Source organism: Capra hircus, chromosome 19 (genome assembly GCF_001704415.2).
Source record: "Capra hircus breed San Clemente chromosome 19, ASM170441v1, whole genome shotgun sequence".
NCBI classification, from domain to species: Eukaryota; Metazoa; Chordata; class Mammalia; order Artiodactyla; family Bovidae; genus Capra; species Capra hircus.
Window position 1 is genome coordinate 24,896,836 of NC_030826.1, and position 23,984 is coordinate 24,920,819.

Below are 23,984 nucleotides of genomic sequence, written 5' to 3' on the forward strand. Positions count from 1 at the left end.
CTTATTCCCAGATGAAATAAAAAATCCCAAGCAAGGTGAGACACATCATTTTATGTACAAACAGTCAGTGGTACAGATGGAGTTACTTTTTATAAATATCTGCAGCAAATCCCCTAAAAAAAAAAAAGCTGTGAATAAAAACCACCTCACAGCACCAAGGGCCTGTCCTTCCCTAAAAGTGTTAACTTCCCAAGAGCCTATTCTTAGCCAAACACTTGTGGGGCCCTCCTGGGAAGGACAGGACCAGGCGAGAGCCTTCCCCTCTCCCCAGAGAGCCGAGGTGACGTGTAGGTCATCTGCTGGCCAGGACCCCGGAGTGATTAACCGTTTCTTCCCAAGACTTCAGTCATCCTTGTCAAGCTGCTGATTATACGTCTCTCTGTTTCCTGACAGGGGCCCAGAGCAAGGGAGGAAAGGAACCTACAATGTGGGGGGAAGTAGAAAACTCTGGCTATTCTGATAAAAAAAAAAACAAAAACAAACAACACTTTGTAATCAAGGCAACGTTGTAAAGCCAATGGATCCAGTTCAGTAGAAGGAACACTGTGATTCAGGCTTCCGGAATCTACAGACAAGCATTTTTTTTTTAAGGAAGAGAATTACTTAGCACCAATTTCTCTCTCTCTCTCCAGTAATATTTCCTTTTCCTCGGAGCCCTTGGCTGTAATGAGTCGGAGCGCAGTTCAATGGTACTTTCCATCAGTAATGAAGCCGGGCAGGTGGGGGGCACGGTCACTTGGCACAAACAGTGCTCTCACACCAGTATGCAGCTCTGCTCAAGGGGGCCGCCTGACCCGGGGACACCGGCGGCCTCACCGTCTTCTCTGGGGGCTGGCTTTCCAGCCCCAAGGGGCTTCACTCAAAGCGACGCAGGTGGTTGTACAGAGACTGGACGTAGGTGAAGACGCACATGGGGTCTGGCTTGCGGCCCATCACCATCATGTCCTCCACCTCAATGAGGCGCTCACAGTTGGCCAGGTTCCTGAAACACAGAAGCCCCATCAGAATGTCAGCCCCAGCCACCAGCCAGCATCACTGCTGGGGAACACAGCTCAGCCCAGAGCTGGAGGCTCCTGAGTGCCCCCCAGTAGGGAATTCACATTACCCCATAAGAGTTGGTGGAGTTACTCTCTCTAATGCAGTGTTTCCGGAACTCCCACGTGGAGGAAGCACCCTTCCAGCTCATGTTCTGACTTGACTGTTGTCTTTCAGTCTCTCAGTCCTGTCCAGCTCTGTGACCCCATGGACTGTGGCCGACCAGGCTCCTGAGTCCATGGGATTCTCCAGGCAAGAACACTGGAGTGGCTTGCCATTTCCTTCTCCAGGGCATCTTCCCGAACCAGGGATTGGACCCGCATCTCCTGCACTGGCAGGTGGGTTCTTTACCACGGAGCCACCAGAGAAGCCCTTTAGTTAACTATTGAGCGAGTGAAAGTCGCTCAGTCGTGTCCGACTCTTTTCGACCCCACAGACTGCAGCCCACCAGGCTCCTCTGTCCATGGGATTCTCCTGGCAAGAATATTGGAGGGGGTTGCCACTCCTTTCTCCAGGGGATCTTCCCAACCCAGGGACTGAACTGGGATCTCCTGCATTGCAGGCAGATTCTTTACCATCTGAGCCACCGGGGAAACCCAACTAGACTTACTTTAAATTTTCAATGAAATTCAATTTCCCTTTCAGGTTTCACTAAATATTAAGTTCTGCTAAAAACAATTTCAGTTTTTATTAATTAAGTCAAATTTATATGAATCAAAATGGTTAGCTTTGTTGATAAACATCTAGCTCTGAAATTAAATTTCACTAAAAAAATCCAATGTGTATCAGCAGTGTAAGGAGAATCAGCACAGACTATGAAAATAAATGTAAAATGAATCAGGTAAAAAATAAATCTACCCATATGCCTCCTAAAACAGTCTTTAACCTTTTTTTTAAACCATAACCCATAGTTAGAGATCTTTCATGATTCAGCATACACATACCTGTTTGCGGAAATAAAGTTTCACAAAAATATTGACCCTTTCTACTATTCATATTTTCTCTAGATTTCATCTTTATTTCACTCCCCACTTCTTTTTTCAATTTTTTAAATGCTGGTCATGAGCCACTAAGGGGCTTCCCAGGTGGCTCAGTGGTAAAGAATCCACCTGCCAATGCAGGAGATGCAGGTCCCTGAGTCTGGAAGATCCCCTGGAGGAGGAAGTGGCAACCCACTCAAGTATTCTTGCCTGGAAAATCCCATGGACCAGAGGAGCCTGGTGGGCTACAGTCCATGGGGTTGCAAAGAGTCAGACACAACTAAGCATGCATACAACACAAGGGTCACAACAACTCAAAGGTTTAAAAATTGCTTAAAATCATCTTGAGAGCCTCCCTCAACTCTGCCCTAGGCCTCATGCTCTGGGAAATACTGATTTAACTTCTGGCCCACTGGGGTAGAAGAATGTGGAAACTGGGGCCTTTCACTGGGCTGGAAAAAAAGCTGTTCACTCCACTGTTCCCAGCTAGAGTGGGAACCAAAGGTACGGGCTTCAGGGTCTCCTGGGGATGAGCATGCACCCAGGAGTAATGGCAAGGGTCCTCTGTGATGCCCAGCACAGCCCCTTTCCCACCCTGCACCAGATGTGGCCAGAGCCAGAAGGCCCAAAAGCAACTGCACTTGGCCCAGTCAGCAGTGCCCTTCCTTCAACAACTGTGTGCCCTCTTGTTCCAGGGTCCCTGGTCTTTTTGCCCCCATATACAAGGGGCTGGATGAAACACAAGCTGGAATCAAGACTGCTGGGAGAACTATTAATAACCTCAGATATGCTGATGACACCACCCATATGGCAGAAAGCGAAGAACTAAAGAGCCTCTTGATGAAAGTGAGAGGAGGGTGAAAAAGTTGGCTTAAAACTCAACATTCAGAAAACTAAGATCACGGCATCTGGTCCCATCACTTCATGACAAATAGATGGGGAAAGTGACAGACTATTTTTCGGGGCTCCAAAATCACTGCAGATGGTGACTGCAGCCATGAAACTAAAAGATTCTTGTCCCCTGGAAGAAAAGCTATGGCCAACCGAGACAGCATGTTAAAAAGCAGAGACATTACTTTGCCAAAAAGGTCTGTCTAGTCAAAGCTATGGTTTTTCCAGTAGTTATGTATGGATGTGAGAGTTAGACCATAAAGGAAGCTGAGCACTGAAGAATTGATGCTTTTGAACTGTGGAGTTGGAGAAGACTCTTGAGAGTCTCTTGGACTGCAAGGAGATCCAACCAGTCAATCCTAGAGGAAATCAGTCCTGAATATTCATTGGAAAGACTGTTGCTGAAGCTGAAACTCCAATACTTTGGCCACCTGATTTGAAGAACTGATTCAATAGAAAAGACCCTGATGCTGGGAAAGATTGAAGGCGGGAGGAGAAGGGGATGACAAAGGATGAGATGGTTGGATGGCAGCACGGACTTGATGGGCAAGAGTTTGTGCAAGCTCTGGGAGTTGGTGAAGGACAGGGAAGCCTGGCGTGCTGCAGTCCATGGGGGTCCCTAAGAGTCAGACACAATGGAGTGACTGAACTGAACTGATATGAGTGTCAGCATTCACACTCCAGCTGCACCCTTCCTAGCTACATGATTTGAGCAGAACACAACTTCTTGGGGCCTCAGTTTCCCCATCTGGAATAACAGCCACTTCACAGGGCGGTGGGAGGGATTAATGAACAAATCACGCAAAGCAGTTCGAGTGGTGTCTGGCATGGAGAGTTCAGTAACTGTGAGTGGTGATCACCGTTGCTGTTTGTATCATCATGGTTCTCTCTAACATCAGAGCGGGTCATCAGGGGAAAGTGGCCCGAACTGGAACTCTAAAGAGCTGGGTTCAGCTCTGCTCATTGCTCCACCCTTCCGTGCCAATTCCTGGGGGCAGGGTAGAAATCAGCTTCCCACTGCTGCTCCCCTTCCAGGCGGGCTTGTTCATGCCCAGTACCCCAAGAGCTTTCTACCAGTCCCTACCGGCTCCCCGGCTTGCTTGCTCCAAGACAAGCTGTGCAATATCAGCACGGGCCATTCTTTGGTGCTGGCCTGATACCAGGCCTCAGATCAGAAACCAAATGTTAGGGTGAAACAGAGATACCTGTTCTGGATCCCACTGCTACCTCCCCCTGGGTTTGGGGTGAGCAGCTAGTAAAGAAATCTGATGGGTTCATGGGGTGGCGAGTGCTTCTGGACCGATGAGCAGGCACCCTTGCTCTCCAGGATGGGCCAGGGTGGGGCTCAGTGTCAAGGGGGTTGGCGCTCTGACAAGAGCGTACATGCAAAGGTGCTTTGTTGAAAATCTGAGTCCCTGGGGAGGCCTTCAACCTGAGTCCACCTCCCTGAACTATCAGGTAGCATCTGAAGCCTCTTCCTCACCTGCAGCACAAGGAGAGATTCTCTGTCTCCCCCTCCCTCCCACGGCTGCAGTCAGAGGATGCCAAGTGTGTGCCCAGGTCACCACCTCTGACAGCAGTGACCTCAGTAGTCAGTCCCTCCAGGGAATGCGGGTACCATTCAAACCCTAAACCTCAACCTTGGAAGAGAACTGAAATCCCATCCTCCAAACACCAACCCCCTGGTGGAGGCCCTGCCTCGGCTGTGCTCACCTCCAGGTCCAGGGAAGGGGCCCTAACTTCCTTCAAGGATGGTTCCAATCGCCCTGCTCTGACCATGGCAGGCTCTGACCACGAGGAAGTTCCTCCCAGCATTTCTTATGCTATTTTGCCTCTAAGTCCTTTCTGCCTATTGTCCCTATAAGGCTATTCTCAGTCTAACTTTCTTCCCCACAGAAGAGCCTTTCGCATGTTGGAGGAAAATCTCTTTTCTTTTTTTTGGTTGCTCTGGGTCTTCATTGCAGCTCATGGGCTTTCTCCAGTTGCAGTGCCACCTTACTCGCCCTGTGGCACATGGGATTCCAGTTCCCCGAACAGGGGTCAAAACCATGTCCCCATGTTGGAAGACGGGCTCTTAGCCACTGGATCACCAGCAAAGTCCCAGGAGAAAATCTTAATATCCACATCTTTCCCTACAACTAAACATGTCTGCTTCCTTCACTGTGCCCACAGTGGGTACCTGGGACCTCTGCCCTGAGCTGGTGGTTCTGGTTTCTCTCTAGCCCTCTTCATGGAAGAGCACCCAGAATCGCTGGCACGTTCTGAGTTTTGTCCAACCTGTGCTTCATTCTAGAGGCTGCGCTGGGCCTCCCAGTAAGGACATCCCTGCCCCTGCCCAGGGTGGCCCTCAGGATGGGCACTAAGGTCTGAACCTGGCATCACCCTCTACCCCCCCAGACAGGAAGCCATGGGCAAGATGCTGGCTTCCCCAGCAAAGAACCAGGGGACTGAGCCACATCCATCTTGTCCCCACCCCACCACCCATGACAGTAACGACAAGATTCCTATTCTAGCTGTGGCCATAGCTCCGTGGGACGGGATGTGAGCAAAGGAAAACGATGATGCGCACTGACTTTTATAAAAACATTACAGTCTCAAAATATTAGGGGCCCTGATTGCTTTTTAAGTGAAAACATGACTGCTTTTGTGAAAATAATACAAGCTTGTTTTAAACAGTTGGAGCAGCATGGAATAATAGTCCCAAGGAGAAAGTACAGATCATTTCAAATGTCACTGCACAGCAAGAACCAGAGTTACCCTCTGCCTTCTACCAATTTTAGATGGATTTACTCAGCCCCACCTTGTTTGGGGTTAAGAAAGGGTCAGAGGGTTTTCTCCTATTACTTTCTATTGTGATCTTCAGTACCTACAAGGCTCTCAGGGAAATGGAGGAGGTGTGTGAGGGGCTATTTTTATTTGTTTAAGCCTTTTCTAAATGCAGCCTGGGATGCCAGGGCTTGACTACAGCCCCTATCTGGTTTTTCAGACACATGGGCACTACAAATAGCCTGGAAGCTCCTCAGCTGGGCCGTAACCTGAGAGCAGGACACATTCTCCGCAGGGCAAGGGGGAGCCTCAGGCACAGGGCCCGGGCCGGGCTTGCACAATGCCTGGAGATACGGGGAGAAGAGCGTGGAGGGTCACACACCCATACTATGGGCCAGTGCTCCCGCTTTCCAAGCCGTGAGCACCTGTCCAATAAGGGGAGTTCACTGAGCTGTCAGCACCGCATCACTCACACAGATTAGGCCCCCGGAATCTCTGGGGAGGCAAATTATTGGGAGGGGGCACACAAACCCCTCTCACTCCCCAGGTTCTAGAGGTGTATGCTTTTAAGACCCCTTGCCCACTGAAGGGTCTGGAAACATCTCCTTCCTGATGTCAGGGAGCCCTGACCCTGCTGCCTTCCCTCCTCCGGTCGCTCCCCAGTGCCCGCCGCAGACTGCCTGCCCCAGGTCCGTCCTGCCGCCCCAGGTCTGTCCTGCTGCCCCTGTGGTCTCTGATGGCTTCTCATAGCCCTGTGGGTCTGCCTGGCTTTTGCTGTCTAACCCCAGTGCCTGTTAAGATGCTGATAATCAGTATTCTCCTGGAGGTCTCCCTGTGTTTTCTTTTCAGCTTTTTTCTTTTGTATCATTATTATTTTTTTAGTTTATTTTTCTCAGCTTAAAAAAATATTTATTTATGGCTGTGCTGGGTCTTCATGGCTGTGCGGGCTTTCTCGGGCTGCGGCGAGAGGGGGCTACTCTCTAGCTGTGGTGCACGGGCTTCCCACTGTGTGGCTTCTCTTGCTGCGGAGCACAGGCTCTAGGCGCCCGAGCTTCGGTTGTTTCAGCCCGCGGGCTTCAGTAGTTGTGGCTTGTGGGCTCTAGAGTGCAGGCTCAGTAGTTCTGGCCCACAGGCTTAGCTGCTCCACAGAATGTGGAATCTTCCCCGACCAGGGATTGAACCCCCGTTCCCGACACTGGCGGGCAGATTTCTTAACCTCTGGACCACCAGGGAAGTCCCCCTTTCCAGCTTGTCTAACCAACTTATTGTCCAGGAGACTATGTGAGCCAAGCCAGGAGGCCTCGGGCGGGCAGGCCCACCCCCCAGCTTGCTCCCCCAGGTACCTGGGAGGTGATATACCAGATGACTCACAGGGGGAGGCACCTTCCTCCCGCTCAGGCCTGCTGTAGTCGCCCCTCCCATACCTCTCGAGTCAGCAGAAAAGCAAGAACTCGTCTCAGGGGCCCACAGACCATCCTCCCCTCCCCAGCCAGCCGGGAGCAGGCTCAGGCCACAGGGAGGCAAGGCCAATTTTTACCTCCTTGTTTGCTCTGGGTAGGAGAGAGGCAAAACCTGGAGCAGGCTACCCCCACTCCCGCCCCTGATTTGGGAATAGAAGAAACATCTGGTTGGAGTCTGCAGGCGCTGTGAGCTCAAACCTCGTGCTGAGCCACGAATCTCTCTGGCTCCGGCTGCCAAGGGAAGCTGTGCTCCCTGCAAGCTGGGGTGCAGGGCCACCATCCCAGCCCCACCCCACCCCCTTTCCTGCACAAGCCCAGCCTGGTCCAGGGCTTAGGGTGACCAAGGCAGCCAGGGCCTGAGCTGGCATGGCCTGGCCCCCTGAACTCGACGGGTCAGCCAAGGGTAGCCTCACTCTGCGTGGGTGGGACTTGGGGTACCCACATCAGAGCTCCAGGCCCTGCACCCTCTGACCGTGTGCTGTTTTGACAGCCACCCTTTCTAGGCTTGCAAACAGCTGGATCTCCTCCTGGGGAGACGCCCCCTTCCCAACATGGAGCTGTTACACTTGGCTTTCCTTCAGCATCGTCTGGGCTCAGTTGTGTAACACACTCCGTCCAGAGCTGTTTCTGCAATTAGGATGACAGCAAATCCCAAGCAGCCAAGAAAGGAATGACTTTCAAAGTATACAAGGGGTTCTTGTGACCCCAAGGGGACCGAGGAGCCATGCACGTCGTCTGGGGCAACACAACGGGGCAACACTGGGGGCCGAGCGATCAGACTCAGGTCCTCCGATCTGTCCCCCAGGGCGAGACCCTCAGAACCGGGCTCCGGGATGTAACCTGTGAGCTGCAGCTCCTTCTCCAGCCAGGCTCAGGGCCAGGGCGTGGGGGCTGGAACAGACTGAGGGGGGCAGGCAAGGCAGTAGGGAGGGCACCTCCTGGACACAGGCACCAGGGCTGCAGACAAGACACGGAAGGGGCCAGGCGCACCCGGATGGCAGAGGCTCACCCCACCAGGCACAAAGGAGGGCGGGTAGGAGGGAATGATAAATGTTCCCTCCAGGAAACTCGGGCTCTGGGGAGGCCTTACTGCTCTCCAACCCTCCTCCCCTTAATGCCCAGCATCAGGCAGCCCTCAATACCCTCATCTCTACCCCGGTGCCTGCCCTGGATCGGGGTGGGGGACTCGATGAACTGCGGCAGCAGCTCCCCCGCCCTCTGCCTCTGTGTTCAACTCACAGGAGGCCCTGGGGTGAGGGCAGGAGGAGGGGGAAGGCAGGGTATTTATTCCCTAACCCTTCCTGCCCAGTCATTGTGAGCTGGTCGCACCCACCCACTGCCCCAAAGCACGGCTCTGCTAGCCAGCCCTCTGCGTAGAGCTGCTCTCCCCAGGCCGAGGGTATCGCAGGACACCTGGCTCCTTCCCTCACTCCAGCCCACTCATTTACAAGGAATCCCTTTGTTAAACTCTCTTGCCTACTCAATTTGAACGCACCCCCGCCCACCCCCCACCAGAGCCCTGACTGGTACACCCTCTTTGCCACTCTCCTGATGCCCTGAGGTAGCCTTCAACCTATAACCAAATCCCAAGCTCCCCAGCACCTCCCGACACCAGAATCACCCCTCACTCCCTCCTCTCCCTATGTGAAAGTCCCTCAGTCGTATCCAACTCTTTTGCAACCCCATGGGCTGTAGCCTACCACGCTCCTCTGTCCATGGAATTCTCCAGGCAAGAATACTGAAGTGGGTTGCCATTCTCTTCTCCAGGGGATCCTCCCGACCCAGGGATCAAGCCCAGGTCTCCTACACTACAGCCAGATTCTTTACCGTCTCAGCCACCAGGGAAGCCCCTCCTCTCTCTATGAGCATGTCTTAAGAAGGTAGGCAATTTTATAATCAACGCCTTTGATCACATTTAGGGGAGCAAAATGGACCCACTGGAGAAGTCTGAAATGTCCCCCAGGCAGATATTACTCAATTTCCCGCTGTTCCGCAGCTGGGGCTTCCAAAGCAACCGCGCCTTCCGACCCCCCAGACTCACTCAGCCATGGTGAAGGCCAGCTCGAAGTTCTGCCGCCGCTGTGTGGGGCTCAGCGCGTTGTAGTCAAAGGCGCCAGGGAAGAAGGAGTGCACCAGGGCGCAGAAGGCCATCCCATCGCTCCAGCTGGAGGAGAAGTTCTGCAGGTCCACGTGCTGAGGCCAAGGCACGGGGATGAGGTGGAGAGGGGGTACGGTGCCGGCCTCAGCTCCCCCACCCGACCCGACTCTGAGGCCCTCCCAGCCACCAGGCAACCATCCTCCCAGCTCAGTAACAAGTGCCCGTGCTTGCTGGACTCCCAGCTGGGGACCCATCGGAAGGGCGTGGTTTCTCCAGCTCCTACCCCTCCGTCCCAGCCTGGGGTTCCTGGAACGACAGCCGGGGGCGATGCCCACTCCAGCCTCTGGTCGGGGTCCCAGTGGCCCAGCCGGGCTCACCTGGTAGCCGAGCGTTTTGCTGCGGCACCACTCGAGCAGGATCTGCTTGATGCTGCTGGCGCTGGCCACGCCGAAGCTCTGCGAGCGCTTCAGCTTCGCCCGGGTCTCGCCCTTCCCCCTGCGGACAGAGGGCAGGCGGGCTGGGTCGGGGGCTGCCCCTCAGTTGCCATCTCCTCGGAGACCATGCTCCACCTGCTCACTCAGGTAGCACGCACCCTCCCGACCCCATACCCTCGTCCAGGCAGGAGCCATGGATCCCAGAGCACAGCCGGCCTCGATGGGGTCTGACGGACCAGCTTTTACTCGCCACACTGGTGGTCTGGGGGCAGAGAGCCTGAGCCCACCGGCCTGTGCTCCTCCCCTCTGCCTGGAGCATCCGCTCCACTTCCCTTCATCCCACCCTCCTCTGAGGCTCCCTCTTGGGCTGCCCTCCTGGACGGCCCTTTCCTAGCCCAGAGGGATAGTTTTCTCCTCTGGGTCCTATGGACACTCCTTGATGGCCAAGATCAGGTTGTCAGGGTCAGTGGGACACTTCCTGGGTCTGTCCCCTTCACTAGAGACAGAGCCTTGAGAGCTGGGACTCGGGGTGCGGTTATCATCACACAGGCCTGGGCCTACCATTCAAGCAGTAGGCGATAGTATCACCAGAGGAAGGCAGGCTGGATAAATTTGCAAAGTTGGACTCGATCTCTAAGGGGGTGGCGTTGGGGTGTGAGGAGGGGCTGGTGGGCCCTTGGGTCTCGCTGTGTCACCTCCCAGTTCCTACCAGGAACCCCAGGGACTGCCCTCTGGTCTCCCCTGTCACGCCCTGAAACCAACTGCTCCAGTTGGGTGAGGAATGTGGGTGTGAGGGTGGCCAGGGGCCCCTCTGGAATGCAGGGAGAGGGGCTGGGCTCTCACCAGGCCTTGCCTGGCCCGTCTGCCCCCTCCTCTCCTCCCTCCATTGGGGCTGCCTACCCCTCAGCCCACCCCACCCCGTCGTCGGCCCTGACCTTGTGTTTTGCCCAAGAGGTCACATATTGGGGAACAGAAAGGGCCAGCTTTGCTGTGCTGTGCCTGCCTGACCCTGGTCTGAGTCCTGGCCTCCTCTGGGGCCTGACTGATCTGGAGAGCATCCGTACTTGCCGGCTGTATCCTGCTCCCATTTCTCAAACAACGCCTTCCGGGCCTGTGCTCCTGAGGTGCGGGGCAGAGTCTGTGACCTCACCAACTCCCGGCGACGCTCCCCCGGCCGATGGGCCTGAGTCGTGGCTGGCGGGTGTGGGGATGGCGGTGACTGGGGTGGCGTCACCAGCGGAGGGCTGAGTCAGGGAGGGAGAGAACCACTGAGTCAGGAACACAGACCCGCCCATTGCTAGCTCACCAGAGGCCCCCGGTCTCCCACCCCAGGTCCCCTGCCCCACTGAGTGTGAAATGAGGCAGCAACCGGGCTCCAGGGAGAAAGGAAACATCACCGGCTCTAGTCCCCAACCGGTTCTGCAGGTTTTCTGAGCTGAACTGTTCTCTGAGGCAGGCCAGACAGGCCGTGGGCCCCCTCTCTGGGAGTAATCACCCCTTGGCAGGTGTCAGTGCCTGGGGTTGGGGGGCATCCTCCTTGCAGGAGGTGAACCCAGAGCCACTCCCAGGGCCAGGCCCCCTCTATGCCACCACTGAAAAGCTCCCCTTTGTCTCCCCCAGAACAGTTCACCAGAAAGTCACAATCCTCCTTTTATTAGTAAAAGGAGGTGGGGGTTGGGGAGGTCAAGCCAGCCCCGCCCCCAGCTCTGATCACAATCCAGTGGGCCTGGGGAAGCCTGGGGACCACTGTAGGCCAGGAGGCGGCAGACCTGCCCCAGCCTGGGGGTCAGTCCCTCCAGGGACCTCCTTGGCCAGGGACAGGAAGCACCAGGCTGGAGAGGAGGGGCCCAGCCAGGATGGATGAAGAGAAAGCAGGAGATGGTCCCACGCTCCATCTTCCTGGGTGGACTGAGACACCCCTCCAGTCTGTACACGGACTTGCTTTCAAGGATCCTAAGTGAAACCAGTCTGCGGCCATAAAACCCTCTACCTCCTAGCCTCACTGCATTATTTCCCTGGAGGTCAGCACAGGGAGCTCCCTGCAGGGGCCCAGGCAGCCTGGGTCCAAGGCAAAGCCCAGACGCTTCCTGGGGAGGTACGACCCCTCCCCACCGGGGACTGGGGCCCTGACTCAGACTCACCTGTCGTTGCTCCTGCTGGCCGTCATTGCCCCGAAGCCAGAGCTGGACAGAGACCGTGGGACGGAAGAATTCTTCTCTGAGGGACAAGGCAAGAGAGATAAATAACAAACCCTGGCCTCAGGGTGTGGGGGGTACCACTGCCTGCCTCCCTTCCGCTGACCTGGCCCTGTGCCCTTAACCCAGCGTCACTCCAGGGCATGGGCGGGATCCCTGGGCTAAGCTGGCCCTGCCTCGGCCAGCAGTTGAGGACAAACGATGCTGGGGACATAGAGCAGTAACATAAAAGAGGCCTTTTACAGTGTTCCCTCCTGCTTTTGAGAGTACAGAGCCCAGGGCCTCTTGGGCTGCGGCCCATAAACACTTTGATCCCGAGTCTTCATTCTGGAAACCTACACAGCCCAACCCCAGGACTTGCCACTGAGGCCTGACCCCAGGCCCCAGGGGCCACACCAGAGTGTGCAGGGTGAGAGGCCGCCTTCCAGTCACAGCCTTGACCTGTAGGAAAAACCACGGTGGTGTCCTACAGGGTTGATGCTACTTCACAGCATCTCTAGCGGAGGAGTCAGGAAGGAGGGGCCCCATATGATGGAGCTGACGAACTAGGGAAAGGGGTCACGGCGACAGGCTGGGGAGGAGGCTAGGGCTTGGCCAACACCCCCCCACCCCCACCCCAGCCCCTGCCCTCCCTCCCACGCTGAGGCCATGCATCCCCTCCTGCTCCTACCACTGGGACTGGGAGTCCAGGGGGTGGTAGCCTCGCTGGGGCTCGAGCCGAGACCCCCCAGGATGGCGGCAGATGTGGGAGACAGAGCTGTGGCTGAGGTCTCCCCAGAGAATCTCTCGGAGACTCGCGTGATGGCTGTGACTGGCTGGTGAGGCAGCCGCAAGGACAGGCTCACAGGGCGAGGCTTGGGGGGCTCTGGTCCTGGGATGGTTTGAGTGGTCTCGGGGGGTCCATCACCTGGATCTGGAACATGTGACCAGCAGGGGCGGAGCCGTCAGCTGTGCCATCCACAGGGGTTTCAGACCCTCCCCAGAGGACTTTAGTCTCTGAACCCTCTTCCCACCTCCTCCAGGAAGGTCTCCCCGATCACTCCAGTCTCCCTGACCTCTCCCTGCCGCTCCAACCAAAGCTGGCATCTGCTGCAACTTTCAATAAACTGCCTGTTTACTAAACAGACAGTTCAATAAATAGTTGCCTCTCTTTCTACCCAGTTCAGCAGTTGGATCATTCCTCAGCCCCTGCTTGCTTTCCTCCAGAAGTGAGGAAGCTCACCACCTTTCAAGAGCTCTCATTTTTTTTCCTGTGTTTACAAAGCTCTACTTCACCCTGAATGAGGCTGCTCTCCTGTCAGCCTCTCTACCCACCGGGGTTTAGATGCAAGTCCTCTGTCCCAGGCAAAAGCTGGCCTGGCACAGAGGCACGGCCGAAGCCCTGACCCTGAAGCTACCCAGCTCGCCCTCCTTTGCCGTCAGCCCCTACCTGCCCCGGGCTGGTGCCCGTTCTCGATGATGCATGAGTTTGAGGTCCTTCTCATCTCCAGCTCACTGGCCTCGTCATGGTGGTCCACGCTCTATAGAGAGACAAACCCCGCCAAGACCCAGTCAGCTGGGGCCAGCTGCCCCTCCCCCAAATCATTGCCAGAGACCCTCCCTGATTCTGGCAGGACAAACATTTTGAGAGAGACAGTTCTGGGGTAGGGAGGGTGTTCGGTGATGGGCCCCTATCATATAAGAAGCTGACATGGACTCAGCGTCACCAACTGAGCCCCCAGGATCCTGGAGGCAAAAGCCTCCACTGGGCTCATCCTAGACCACGAAAATGCTCAAGTAAAGGTCCTGACTGGGAGTTCCAGGGCTTCCTTGGTGGCTCAGTGGTAAAGAATCCACCTGCCAATGCAGGACACAGGTTCAATCCCTGGTCAGGGGAGATCCCACGAGCCACGGAGCAGCTAAACCCATTACACCACAAGTATTCAGCCCGTGCTCCGGAGCCCATGAGCAGTAACTGCTGAAGCCCCCAGAGCCTGCTGCAACAAGAGAAACCACTGCAATGAGAAGCCCACACATAGCAACTAGAGAGTAGCCCCTGCTCGCACAACCGGAGAAAGCCTGTGCGTAGCAACCAAGACCCAGCACAGCCAAAAATAAATACATCTTAAGGGAAAAAAAAAGAGGCTGGGAGTCCGAAGGAATACGCAAGGCACCCAACCCCTTTGCTCAGGCTGGACCAGATGACTGGGGTCAGGAGAACCTGGCCTGGGGCCATGTCGGGAGCCCAAACCCAGTGACCTAAGTAAGGTCCTTCTGGGCCAACAATCGGCCCTGAAGCCCTCATGCTGAGGTCTTTTCATTGGCTGCAGGGTCACAAGATTTGCCTGGATGTCCAGAGTACAGAGGCCTTATTGGTTCCATCGACCCCTCCATTCTCTCTGGCCTGCAGCAGTTGGGGGTGTCATGCGGAGAGAGAGAGCCAAGACCAAGGGCCAGGTGACCCAGGTCAGATGGTTGTGGCCCCTCTGGGTCAGTCTCCCTGCTGGAGATGGGGGGTAGGCTATGCAAACTTCCTTCATTTTGGCGCCTGCCAGGCCATCAGGCCCTTTGCCCATGCATGCCACTTATACCACTTTGCTTCTGTTGTCCCAGGTCGATGCTAGCACACCCACTTTACAGATGGGACCCAAGGGCTCAGAAAAAGAACATGCACTGTGCAAGGTTACCCAGTAAGAAACAACTAAGATTCGTGGTCAGGACAGATGTTCTCTTCAGCCTTGGCCCTGCCCTTCCTACATGGAGGGAGGTTGGAGAGTACAGAGTCTCTGTGAGCCTGATGGGGTCTGCCTGGCAAGAGAGGGACACAGAGGCAGACCCTGATCAGGGGCTCTACTCAGAGCCCACGATGAGGGGCTTGAGAGGTTGGCCGTAACTCTTCTTAGACACCGCCAGACTGGCCCTCTTGTCTACCAGGTTCCCAGATGACAACGGCCCATCCCTGGGCCCCAGTGGCTCAGCTATGACTGTAACGAGTACAAGAGATATCCACCCTGCCATGAGGGGATCAGCGTGGTGTGGGAGCCAGGACTGTGAGCAGATGACGTCAATCCAGCCTGAAGGTGTGTGCCTAGGACAGACTTCATCCAGCCCAGCGGGTCAGGGAAGCAGGGGTGGCTGAGCCTGGCGAGAGTAAGCCAGGTGGACCAGGAGTGGAAGCCATTCCCAGTAGAGCAACTGATAGCTGCCAACGCACATAGACATCAAGGCACAAAGTGTTCTGATCTGGTGGGTGGGGAGGCACTAAGCAGCTCAAAGTGCCATCCTGGAGAGCTTGGACTTGACTCCTTGGACAAGAAGGAACCCAAGGCCGTCAGCTCTGTTTTAGAAACATCCTTCAGAGACCAATGAGACAGTGGCATGGAAATGGGTGACCAGATGGCCAGTCACCTCCCTAGTCTCCGGTGGGGATCTGGGAAGCAGAGATGGGGCAGCGAAACAGTGGAGGACAAAAAGGACTCAGCGGTTTGGGGAGAGTAAGTGGATGTGGAGGTTGGGGGGAGTCACAGGTCTTCCAAGCCTGGGCTTTGGGCCTGGGGAATGTGACTACGGAGAGAGAAGGGGGTACTGGTGGGAAAATAAGGACTTCAATTTGGGACGTGAGTGTAAGGAGCCCCTGAGGCATCAGGGAGTTGAGGTCAGGAAGTAGCTGGATATTTGAGTCTGAAGTTTCAGAGGGAGGATGGACAAACAATAGAGAAGCAGGGTCTCACGTCCAGAGCCCAGCAGAAGAGCTGGCTCGGGGCTGAAGAGGCCTGGGATGGGCACCATGTTCGGGGGCAGAGGAGGCATCTGCAGAGGAGAATAAGGAGCAGCAGCCAGAGGGAGGAGGGAGAAAACCGAAAGAACACTAAGAGAGGCAGGTGGAAGTATAACAAGAAGGCTGGCGCGTCAGCGGCTCCCAAGGTGGCCTCAGGTCAAGGAAAAGAAGGTCAAGGCAAGATCTAAAAGGGTCCATTGGGGTTAACCCAAAAAGAGGTGCTGGGTGACAGTTTAGGAGCTGAATCAGAGGTGGAGGTGAAGGCAGGAGACAGCCTCGGGTTGAGATGGAGACACAGGAACTGCAACCGTGGCGGGGTGGAGGCCGGGAAAGGGGTTGGAAGGGCTCACCCAGGCGGAAGAGGGGGACGATGCTTAGAGGCTGAGAGAAAGACTCTAGCAGGGTGATGGGGCCCTCTGTGGGGTGGGGACCCTGGGGAAGTGGAAGAGCACAGGATCAAGCCAGGGTTTGGAAAAGAGGTGGCCCCCTCCAACTTCCAATTCAGAAGGATGGAGAGAGAGGTTCCCCAACCACTCAGGGACACAGTGGAGAAAAGGGGGCCTCTCCTGGCCTCCCAGGGTGGGGGGCACCCCTAGCGCCTAACCTGAAGCCAACTCAGCAGATGGAGGGAGACAGCCAGTCCCTCCTGGACTCCAGCCTCGCCTGCCAGCAGGGTGCGCAGCTCTGGGGGCTCCCTGACCCCCACACACACCCTACCCTGGTCCCACAGGTTCTGCAGGTCTCGGCAGGAGCCTGGAGGGCCCAGCTGATGGTGAAACCATCTTCTCAGGAATGTGGGTCTCTCTGCGGGGCCCCACAGACACCTGCTCCTGCATGATGCAGGCCCTGTGCTCCCCGGGATGGCCCAGGAGACCAGACACCACCATCAGACAGGAGGCAGGTTCCGAATTCCCATCAAGGGGTCTCCAGCAAAGCAAGAGGAAAGGGGCTGGACTGACTCACGCTGGGAGGCCAGACTCCCAGGTTCCCCCTGCCCCTCATTCCCCCATGCGTGAGACAGAAACCACTGCTCATGCAAGGAAAGGGCTCAACCCACACCTCAGACCAAGGGGCTCCTCAGAGGCCACCCTCCAACTCATCATCACAGAAGCCTGGGGGTCGGGCTCACCCCTAACCTCACCCCATGACTAAAGGCAGCAGCAGAGTCAAGGCTGGGGTCTCCTTCCCCAACCCCGGGCTCTGTCCACAAAGCGCTCGTGATTTCCAGGAGCAGGAAGGACCACTTGAGACAAATTTGTACAATCAGGCCCCAGCTGTCTCACTGATGAGGGGAAGGGTGGGGTAACTGCCCCAGTGGGATCTGAGTCCCCAAGCCCAGCCACAGGCCCCCAGCACACCCCTGCAGTGGTCTTCCTTTGGTGGGGGCAGCCTGCTTCAGCCACAGAGAATGGACTGGGGAGGGGGCCCTCTGCATGCTGGGGCCAGAGTAGAAGTCAAGTCACCGGAGAGCCCTGGGGACCAAACGGGTCCTGGGGAGCCAACTGTCACAGCCCCAAGACCTGGGCTTTGTCTGAAGAAGGGGGAGGCTCCTGGTCAGGGAGTCCAGGCCCAGGAATGTTAGGGAGAGAGGCAGAAAGCGGGGAGGCTGGGGGGAGGGGAGGTAAGTCAGAGACACTCTTCCTGGGGAAGTTTTTAAACACTGTTGGGAGGGCAGGAATAATAGTTCAGGCATCCTTGGGGCTGCCTGACTCCACGCGGGCTTGTGCGTGTGGACGGGGCACATGCCAGCACGCCCAGCACAACACCCATCCTGAGCCCCTACCAAGGCTGCCCCAGCCTCCTCCTCCTCCTCACTCACTCACACCACCGGTTTTAAAGACTCAATTCAAACTTCTCCCCCAAGCATTTAACTCTCTTATCACACAGTGTGTCTGGGAAAGGAAGGCAGATAAGGCAAGTCTGGTTTCTTTCACGTCCGATCTCTGCTCCTGGCAGCCACTCGGGAGGGGCTCCACTGCCTCTGACATGGGGACCCAGTGGCTCCAGCTCAGCTGAGGACATTTCCAGGGACCAACTCTGGCGCAGCCTCCTGAGCTGGGCCTGGTCTGGCCTCAGGCTGCCCCCAGCCAGCTCCCTCCACTGGCCAGATCACAACTGTGGCTCCGTGGACACTCTTATGAACCCACTGGGCGGATGTCACTGTCGTAACTACTCAGCTGGCTCGGCTCAGGGCCCATACAGGGCTGGGCCGGTCCTCCTGAGATACAAGGGACCTGAGGTTCAGCTAAGAGATGTCCCCACAGCCTCACAGCAAATGAGCCCTAAGCAGCTCCTGTTTGCTGCAGGGTCTCAGGCCTCCTACAGGGAGTCCTCCCTGATTACTCCCACCCTACTGCCCTGCCCTCTCCCTCCTCCCTGAGCCTCCCTGGCTGCTCACTACCTAGCAAGGTCAAGGTTTGTGCACTCACAAGTGGATTACTAAATCAACTCTGCATCGAGTTCAGAGCATATGTACATGCTGAATTCAACCCTCCTCCAACCCTGGTGGTTCCCACTTTGAAAGAGCAGGAAGTGAAAGGGTCTCAACTGAGGGTCTCTAAATCTCATTGCTTATCACAGAGGGGCAGTGGACAGCCCAGCCTCCACACTGCCTGACCACTGCCACCACTGGCTCTCATGTGTGGATAAGATCCTCACACCTAGACTCCCCATCCAGCAACACACACTCACACACAAGTTTGAGAGGCCAGACAGCCCTGGCACCCAGCTATGACTCTTTCCACTCTCGCTCTAGAGACCCGATTCCCTGTTCATGACCAAGCGCCTGATCACAAGCTGCTGGTCACAGCTGGAGAGTGACAACGTGTGGATGACTCCACATAGCGCCCCTCCCTGCCCGAAACTGGCTCGGAGTCTGGGTGGGTGCTCCTGAGAGGCGGGCCGCAAGAGAAGTGGAGGCCAGTGCCTTGGGGCAGGGGGAAGCTGCCTGGGACCCAGAGAGCCTCTGACCCAATGGGAGACCTCGACCATCCTCCACCCACAGTGCTGAACTCTGCCCACTGCCCCAGCCACTCCAGGCTTTTCTGAAGCCCAGAACCTACTCCCCAACTGTGTCTCCATCCTAATCCCCCAAGAGGCTCCAAGAGGCTACGGCATCCCTGATGACCCCAACCCCTTCTTTCAGAAGGCCCCCCCCTTCTCTCCATGTCTAAGAATGGGCTTTTTGGGACCTCCGTACTCCCTGGCAGCTCCTTGACCTCTGCGGAGGGCTCCAGCCTCACCTTCTCCCTCTGCTCCCCTGAAGACCCCACCCATTCTAGGGCTTCACCCACCAGCTCTGCCCTGCTGTCTTCCTCACCGCTGGTCTCGACCAGATCTGTGACTCCACCTGCTCTGGATCAGCTTCACCAGGATGTCCCTCACCCTCAGGACAACCCAAAGGGAACTGGCCTCTCCACACATCTGTGACCCAGGAGTCCCCCGGCAGGGCTGTGCTCCCTGCCTCCCTGCTCACATCCAAAGACCGTCTCACCCTGATGACTGCACCTCCAAGACAGCACTGCAAGGCAGTCCCGATGCTCCCTCCACCTACCCTTGGCTGTCCTCTCCTTGGACCATCGAATTTAAGTTACCCTGCCTGCAACTGCCCTCCAACCCCCATCCATCCATGAGGGAGCTTGCTGGATACAAGGAGGAGCCTATTCCTTCCCTGGCCAGTGCCCCTCACCACCACCCAACAGCCAAGAGGACCAGCTCACCCCACATGAAAGTGAAAGTGTTAGCTGCTCTTTGCCACCCATGGGCTGCAGCCCGCCAGGCTCCTTTGTTTATAGGATTCTCCAGGCAAGAATATTGGAGTGGGTTACCATTCCGTTCTCCAGGGGATTTTCCTGACCCAGGGACTGAACCCGGGTCTCCTCACGTTGTAGGTAGATTCTTTACCATTTGAGACACCAGGGAAACCCCATGTGACTGAAGGCCAATTCCCACTTAAAATAGAAGACTGGAGACACTTCTACATATATGTGTGATTTCATGTACATATGCATACATGACTCAGAGTATTTTGTTAAACCTTAGACAGCTGCTTCTGTGAGTAGACAAGTAGCAAATGTATGTTAAAATAAAAGCTCAGAAACAGTCGATGACACAGTTTATTAGGTGCGTGTGATCTCACAGTGATGATATTATATCTTGGCCAAGTAGTGGTCATGCTCAAAGGACAGAATTAAGCGTATCCATATTTCTAGACGGGCTTCCCAAGTGGCGCTAGGGGGAAAGAGCCTGCCCGCCAATGCAGGAGATTTAAGAGACAGGTTTCATCCCTGGATCAGGAAGATCCCCTGGAGGAGGTCATGGCAACCGTCTCCAGTATTCTTGCCAGGAGAATCCCATGGACAGAGGAGCCTGGCAGGCTATGGTCCCCAGGGTTGCAAAGAGCTGGACACGACTGAAGTGACTTAGCACGCACGCACGCACATATTCCTTGACACTGGGACACTCCGGGGCTCTGACACCAGCACGTTTAAGAACCTCTCACCCCACCCCCCAAGACAAAGCCCAACTCCCTGGTCCATCATCTGGGGGCCTTCTCAACTCACCCCTCTCCTCTCACACCCCACCAGGCTCCCCTCTGGCCACTGAGTCCTCTGAGCCTCTCTGAGGTGGTCGGTACAGCCTCACACACACTCCCCGCAGCAGCAGGTCCTAGGCCCCCAGCACAAAACCCGCTAGGATGAGACAATCCTAAGATGAGAACGCCGGCTCTGGCTGCCAGCGCTGCTGGGACTGCTCCATGTGGGGCCATCTCCCATCCAGGCTGGGACCTCTGGGGGCAAAGGTTAACCTGATAACCTCCCCCCTTCGCTTCCAGCCCCTTGAGGTGCAGCGCAGCCCGCACAAGAGATCTGAATGAGTGATGGACTGAACTGAGGGGGACGGCAGGTGCAGACTACCCAGACCCTGGAAACCTAGCCCTGGAGCACGTTCCGGGGGCAGGGCGGAGAGTCCCACCTGAGGGCCGCTGTGCGCACAGGAGAGCATTCGGACGAGCCGTTCCAGGAGGCCCGCAGTGACTGGTCCACACCGGCCTCCGCCCCGCCTCCCCCGCAGTGTAGGTCGCTGGCCAGTCACTGACCCCAGAAATCTAGACTACTCAGGACTGGTTCCCCTGGCCTCTACCCCAACCTCGTCTCTCCCATCACGGGAAGGATTCCCCGCCTCCGGTGAGTTCCCAAAGGCTGTGCCCGGCTGCGCCCCAACAGACTGCGTCCTGCCCCCAACACTCACACCGCGCTGGAGTTCTCCACCTGGGTTAATCAATAACCCGAGCCGTCAGGCCTCAGTGAAGTGGCATCACAGGGGCGAGTCAACGGAGGTGGGGAAGTAGGGGGTGGGGGGTGTTGCTGACCATTCCAATACTTCGGCCAGGCCAGGGTTGGTGTTATAGCGCCCGAGTGCCAAGGAGAGTGGAGACAGCGGGACAGAGCTCGGGGAAAATGGGACCTGGCTGCAAAGAAGGGACGGGGTCCGAGACAGGTGCGGCGGGCAGCCTAAGCCGGTGGTTTCCCCGACCGTAGCCGGACCCCCACGACCGGGTCGCAGCGGCAGGCGCACGCACTCGGGACCTAGGGGCGGCAGGGGTCGCGGAGCCCCTCTCCCGGCGCACGCGAACAGGCGCCCGCGCTCCCCTCGGCTCACCTGGCTGCGGCCGGACAGCGAGAAGGTGGCGTGGCTGGCGAACCGCGCGGTGCCCAGACGCGGCGCGCGGTTCGGGACGCCGGGCGCGGGCGGAGGGCTGGGCGTGTCGGGAGCGGGCGCCAGCCCGGTCGTCAAGCCCAGCGACTCCACCTGGCGCGTCAAGCGTTCGAGCTGCGTCTGCAGCCGCTGGTTGTCGCGCTGCAAATCGGCCACGGTGCGCGCCAGCGGCCCCGCCAGGCGCAGCGCCTCGGCCACGCGCTGCTCCACACCGCGCTGCAACCCCTGCATGTCCTCGTGAAGCGCGCGCACCGCGCCCTCCAGCGCCGCCTCGTAGCGGCCCAGCGCCTCGCGCACTGTGCGCGCCTCCTCGGCGTCGGGGGCCGGCTCCATGGCCCGGCCTGGCGCTTGTTTGTCGGGGAGATCGGGCCTGACCCGGAGAGAATAGTCGAGCTCCGCAGCTCTGGATCGCAACTGGCCACCCTCGGCTGGGTTCATCCGGAGGGGCGGTGGGAGGGGCGGGCGGAAGGCGGGGCGGGCCCAGTGAGCCCCGGGACTGGGCGCCACGCGAGGGCGGGCCCTCAGGGGCGTGGTCAGCGGCTCCGGAGACCGCCCCCGCCCCGGTGTCCCGCGGGATGCCTTGAGGTGAGGGAGGTCCTGGGGGCAAGTCCTACTGGGAGTGGAGACATCCCCACCCGACCCCACTCCCTGAGCCACACACACACACACACACACACACACACACACACACACACACACACACACACACACACACACACACACACACACGCCCACACTCTGCTCAAAGAGACCTGAAAACCTCAGCAATAATTTCCAGACCCCCAACCCTCACCCTGGGCCTGTCACTGTCCTCTCCATGCCAGGCACATGGCCCTCACAAGCACATACTCACCTATGGAGTCGTTGTCTAGAATTTCTTGCACCTGTTATAAGACCTAAGGGAGAAGGAGACAGGTGGTGAGGTCCCTCCCTGACTCTACCATTGTGCCTTCTCCCCTCCCAACCCACTCTGGATAGTAAGGTCTTTTCATCCTACTGCCAATGGTCACAGGGCCTGGGGGTTCACAGAGAGGTCCCTGCTAGGGAATCCATGAGTGGCTGAGGTCAGACAGAGAGAAGAGGGTGTGCTTAGGGCTGAGTCTCCAAATCCTAGGATCAGCGGCCCTAGGACTAAGAACCCCCCTCCCTCCATCAGAGCCTCAGTCCCTGGCTTCTAGCCACAGCCCAGGGCTCCCACCTCGACATCCTCTCAACACTCCTTTCGTGCCTGAACTCAGATATTCCTTCCTTCCATTCCCCACCCCCTAACCATCCCAAGAAAGCAAGGAGTAAAAACAGCTGTTGCTTCAGAATGATGCTGAAAGATGCTGTATGTTCTCAAGTATATGGCAAAATTAGGTTAAAATAAAAATGGGAACATCCCATCCTTCTTTGTGCAAAAAAAAAGATCTTTCCTGACTAGCCTTCTCCTTCCTCGGCCTAACCCTGGTGCCTAAGAATGAGAGGTCTGTAAGGCTTGTTCCCATCACACTTCCAAAGTTGTTTGCGGCCACAGACCTCCTGAATTGGCCTGCTCTGCCCCAAAGGAGCTGGATCAGCCCAACAGATACTAAATGCTGACTCCCCCCACCCCTACCATGGGGACAGGAAGAAACGCTGGGTTACCTAATCCAAGGAGCCTTCCAGCAATTATTTCATGAGAAAGTCAAGTGCCAAAAGGCATGCATGGTGTGTATATGTGTGTGTTCCAAGTAGCTGTGTGGGACAGGGTGAGCCAAATTGCTCCCTGCATTCTTCTTGGGGTAGAATCTTTGATAGACACTAGGAGAGAGGCAACTGCTACAGCTTGTCTCTAGTAGCACTCAGAGCCCCTCTGGATCTGAGCACAGAGCCTGGAGTGCAGGGACCCCAGTCTCAGCCAGAAAAGCCCAGCCTCTTCCTTTGCAGGACCCAAGGAAGAACCAGGTAGGAAAGTCTGGGAGGGGCTGGACAGCTGGGTCCCTGGTCCTATAGCTGATGTACAGCAGAGTCTGTGCCTGGATGGACAACATAAATGAGGGTGGGGGTGGGTGGGGGTCCAGCCTTCTCTCGCAGCATCCAGGAGAAGGAAGGCTGGCCAGGTCTCTAGGGTGGGACCCCAATGTGAGATAGATAAGATTCTAGAGACTCGCTGCCCAGGATCCAGCCTCGCTCTCCCACCTTAGGTGGGTTATATGGTCTGTCCCGATCCACCATGACAACATCTGGGAGCGGCTGCTTGGGGCCTGGGGAGGGCTCTATCTGCCAAGGGCAGAGATGGGGCTCACGGTAGGTTCTGGGCAGACAGTATAAGAATCAGACCATCCCCCTTGGTTCCTCTCCCTCGGCAGTCAGACCACTGAGTCAATAGCTGGAGATGAGCCAAGGAGAGGAGAGATGAACCAGGAGGGGAGGAAGAGGGGCAGAGCATGGGGGGGGAGGGAGGAGGGGGTGATTCTGGAGTAGGGAGGGAGGCACTGAAGACCAATGCCATCCAACAGCTGGCTCCTTGCCAGTTTAGGGGAGGCTGCTGCTCACCCCAGGCCCCACGGGCTCCTCCTGACCGCCCCCTCAAGGCCCCTCCTCCCACCCTCCCAGGGCTCAGCTCCTGCCCAGTACCAGACTGTGGGGGAGGTGAGGGTGATGGACCCTGCTGAACTCCCTGCACATT

General features: G+C 56.8%; 1 protein-coding gene across 1 annotated transcript; it reads right to left on the reverse strand.

Annotated features, from left to right (window-relative positions):
- On the reverse strand, nucleotides 32-21,761 carry SMTNL2 (smoothelin like 2). Its single transcript, XM_018064445.1, has 8 exons — nucleotides 21,278-21,761; nucleotides 13,289-13,379; nucleotides 12,530-12,772; nucleotides 11,806-11,881; nucleotides 10,729-10,908; nucleotides 9,608-9,725; nucleotides 9,174-9,325; nucleotides 32-982 (listed from the first exon to the last, which is right to left on the reverse strand). Exons 1-8 carry the CDS (start codon nucleotides 21,665-21,667, stop codon nucleotides 856-858), a joined length of 1,377 nt encoding a protein of 458 aa, XP_017919934.1. The 5' UTR covers nucleotides 21,668-21,761; the 3' UTR covers nucleotides 32-855.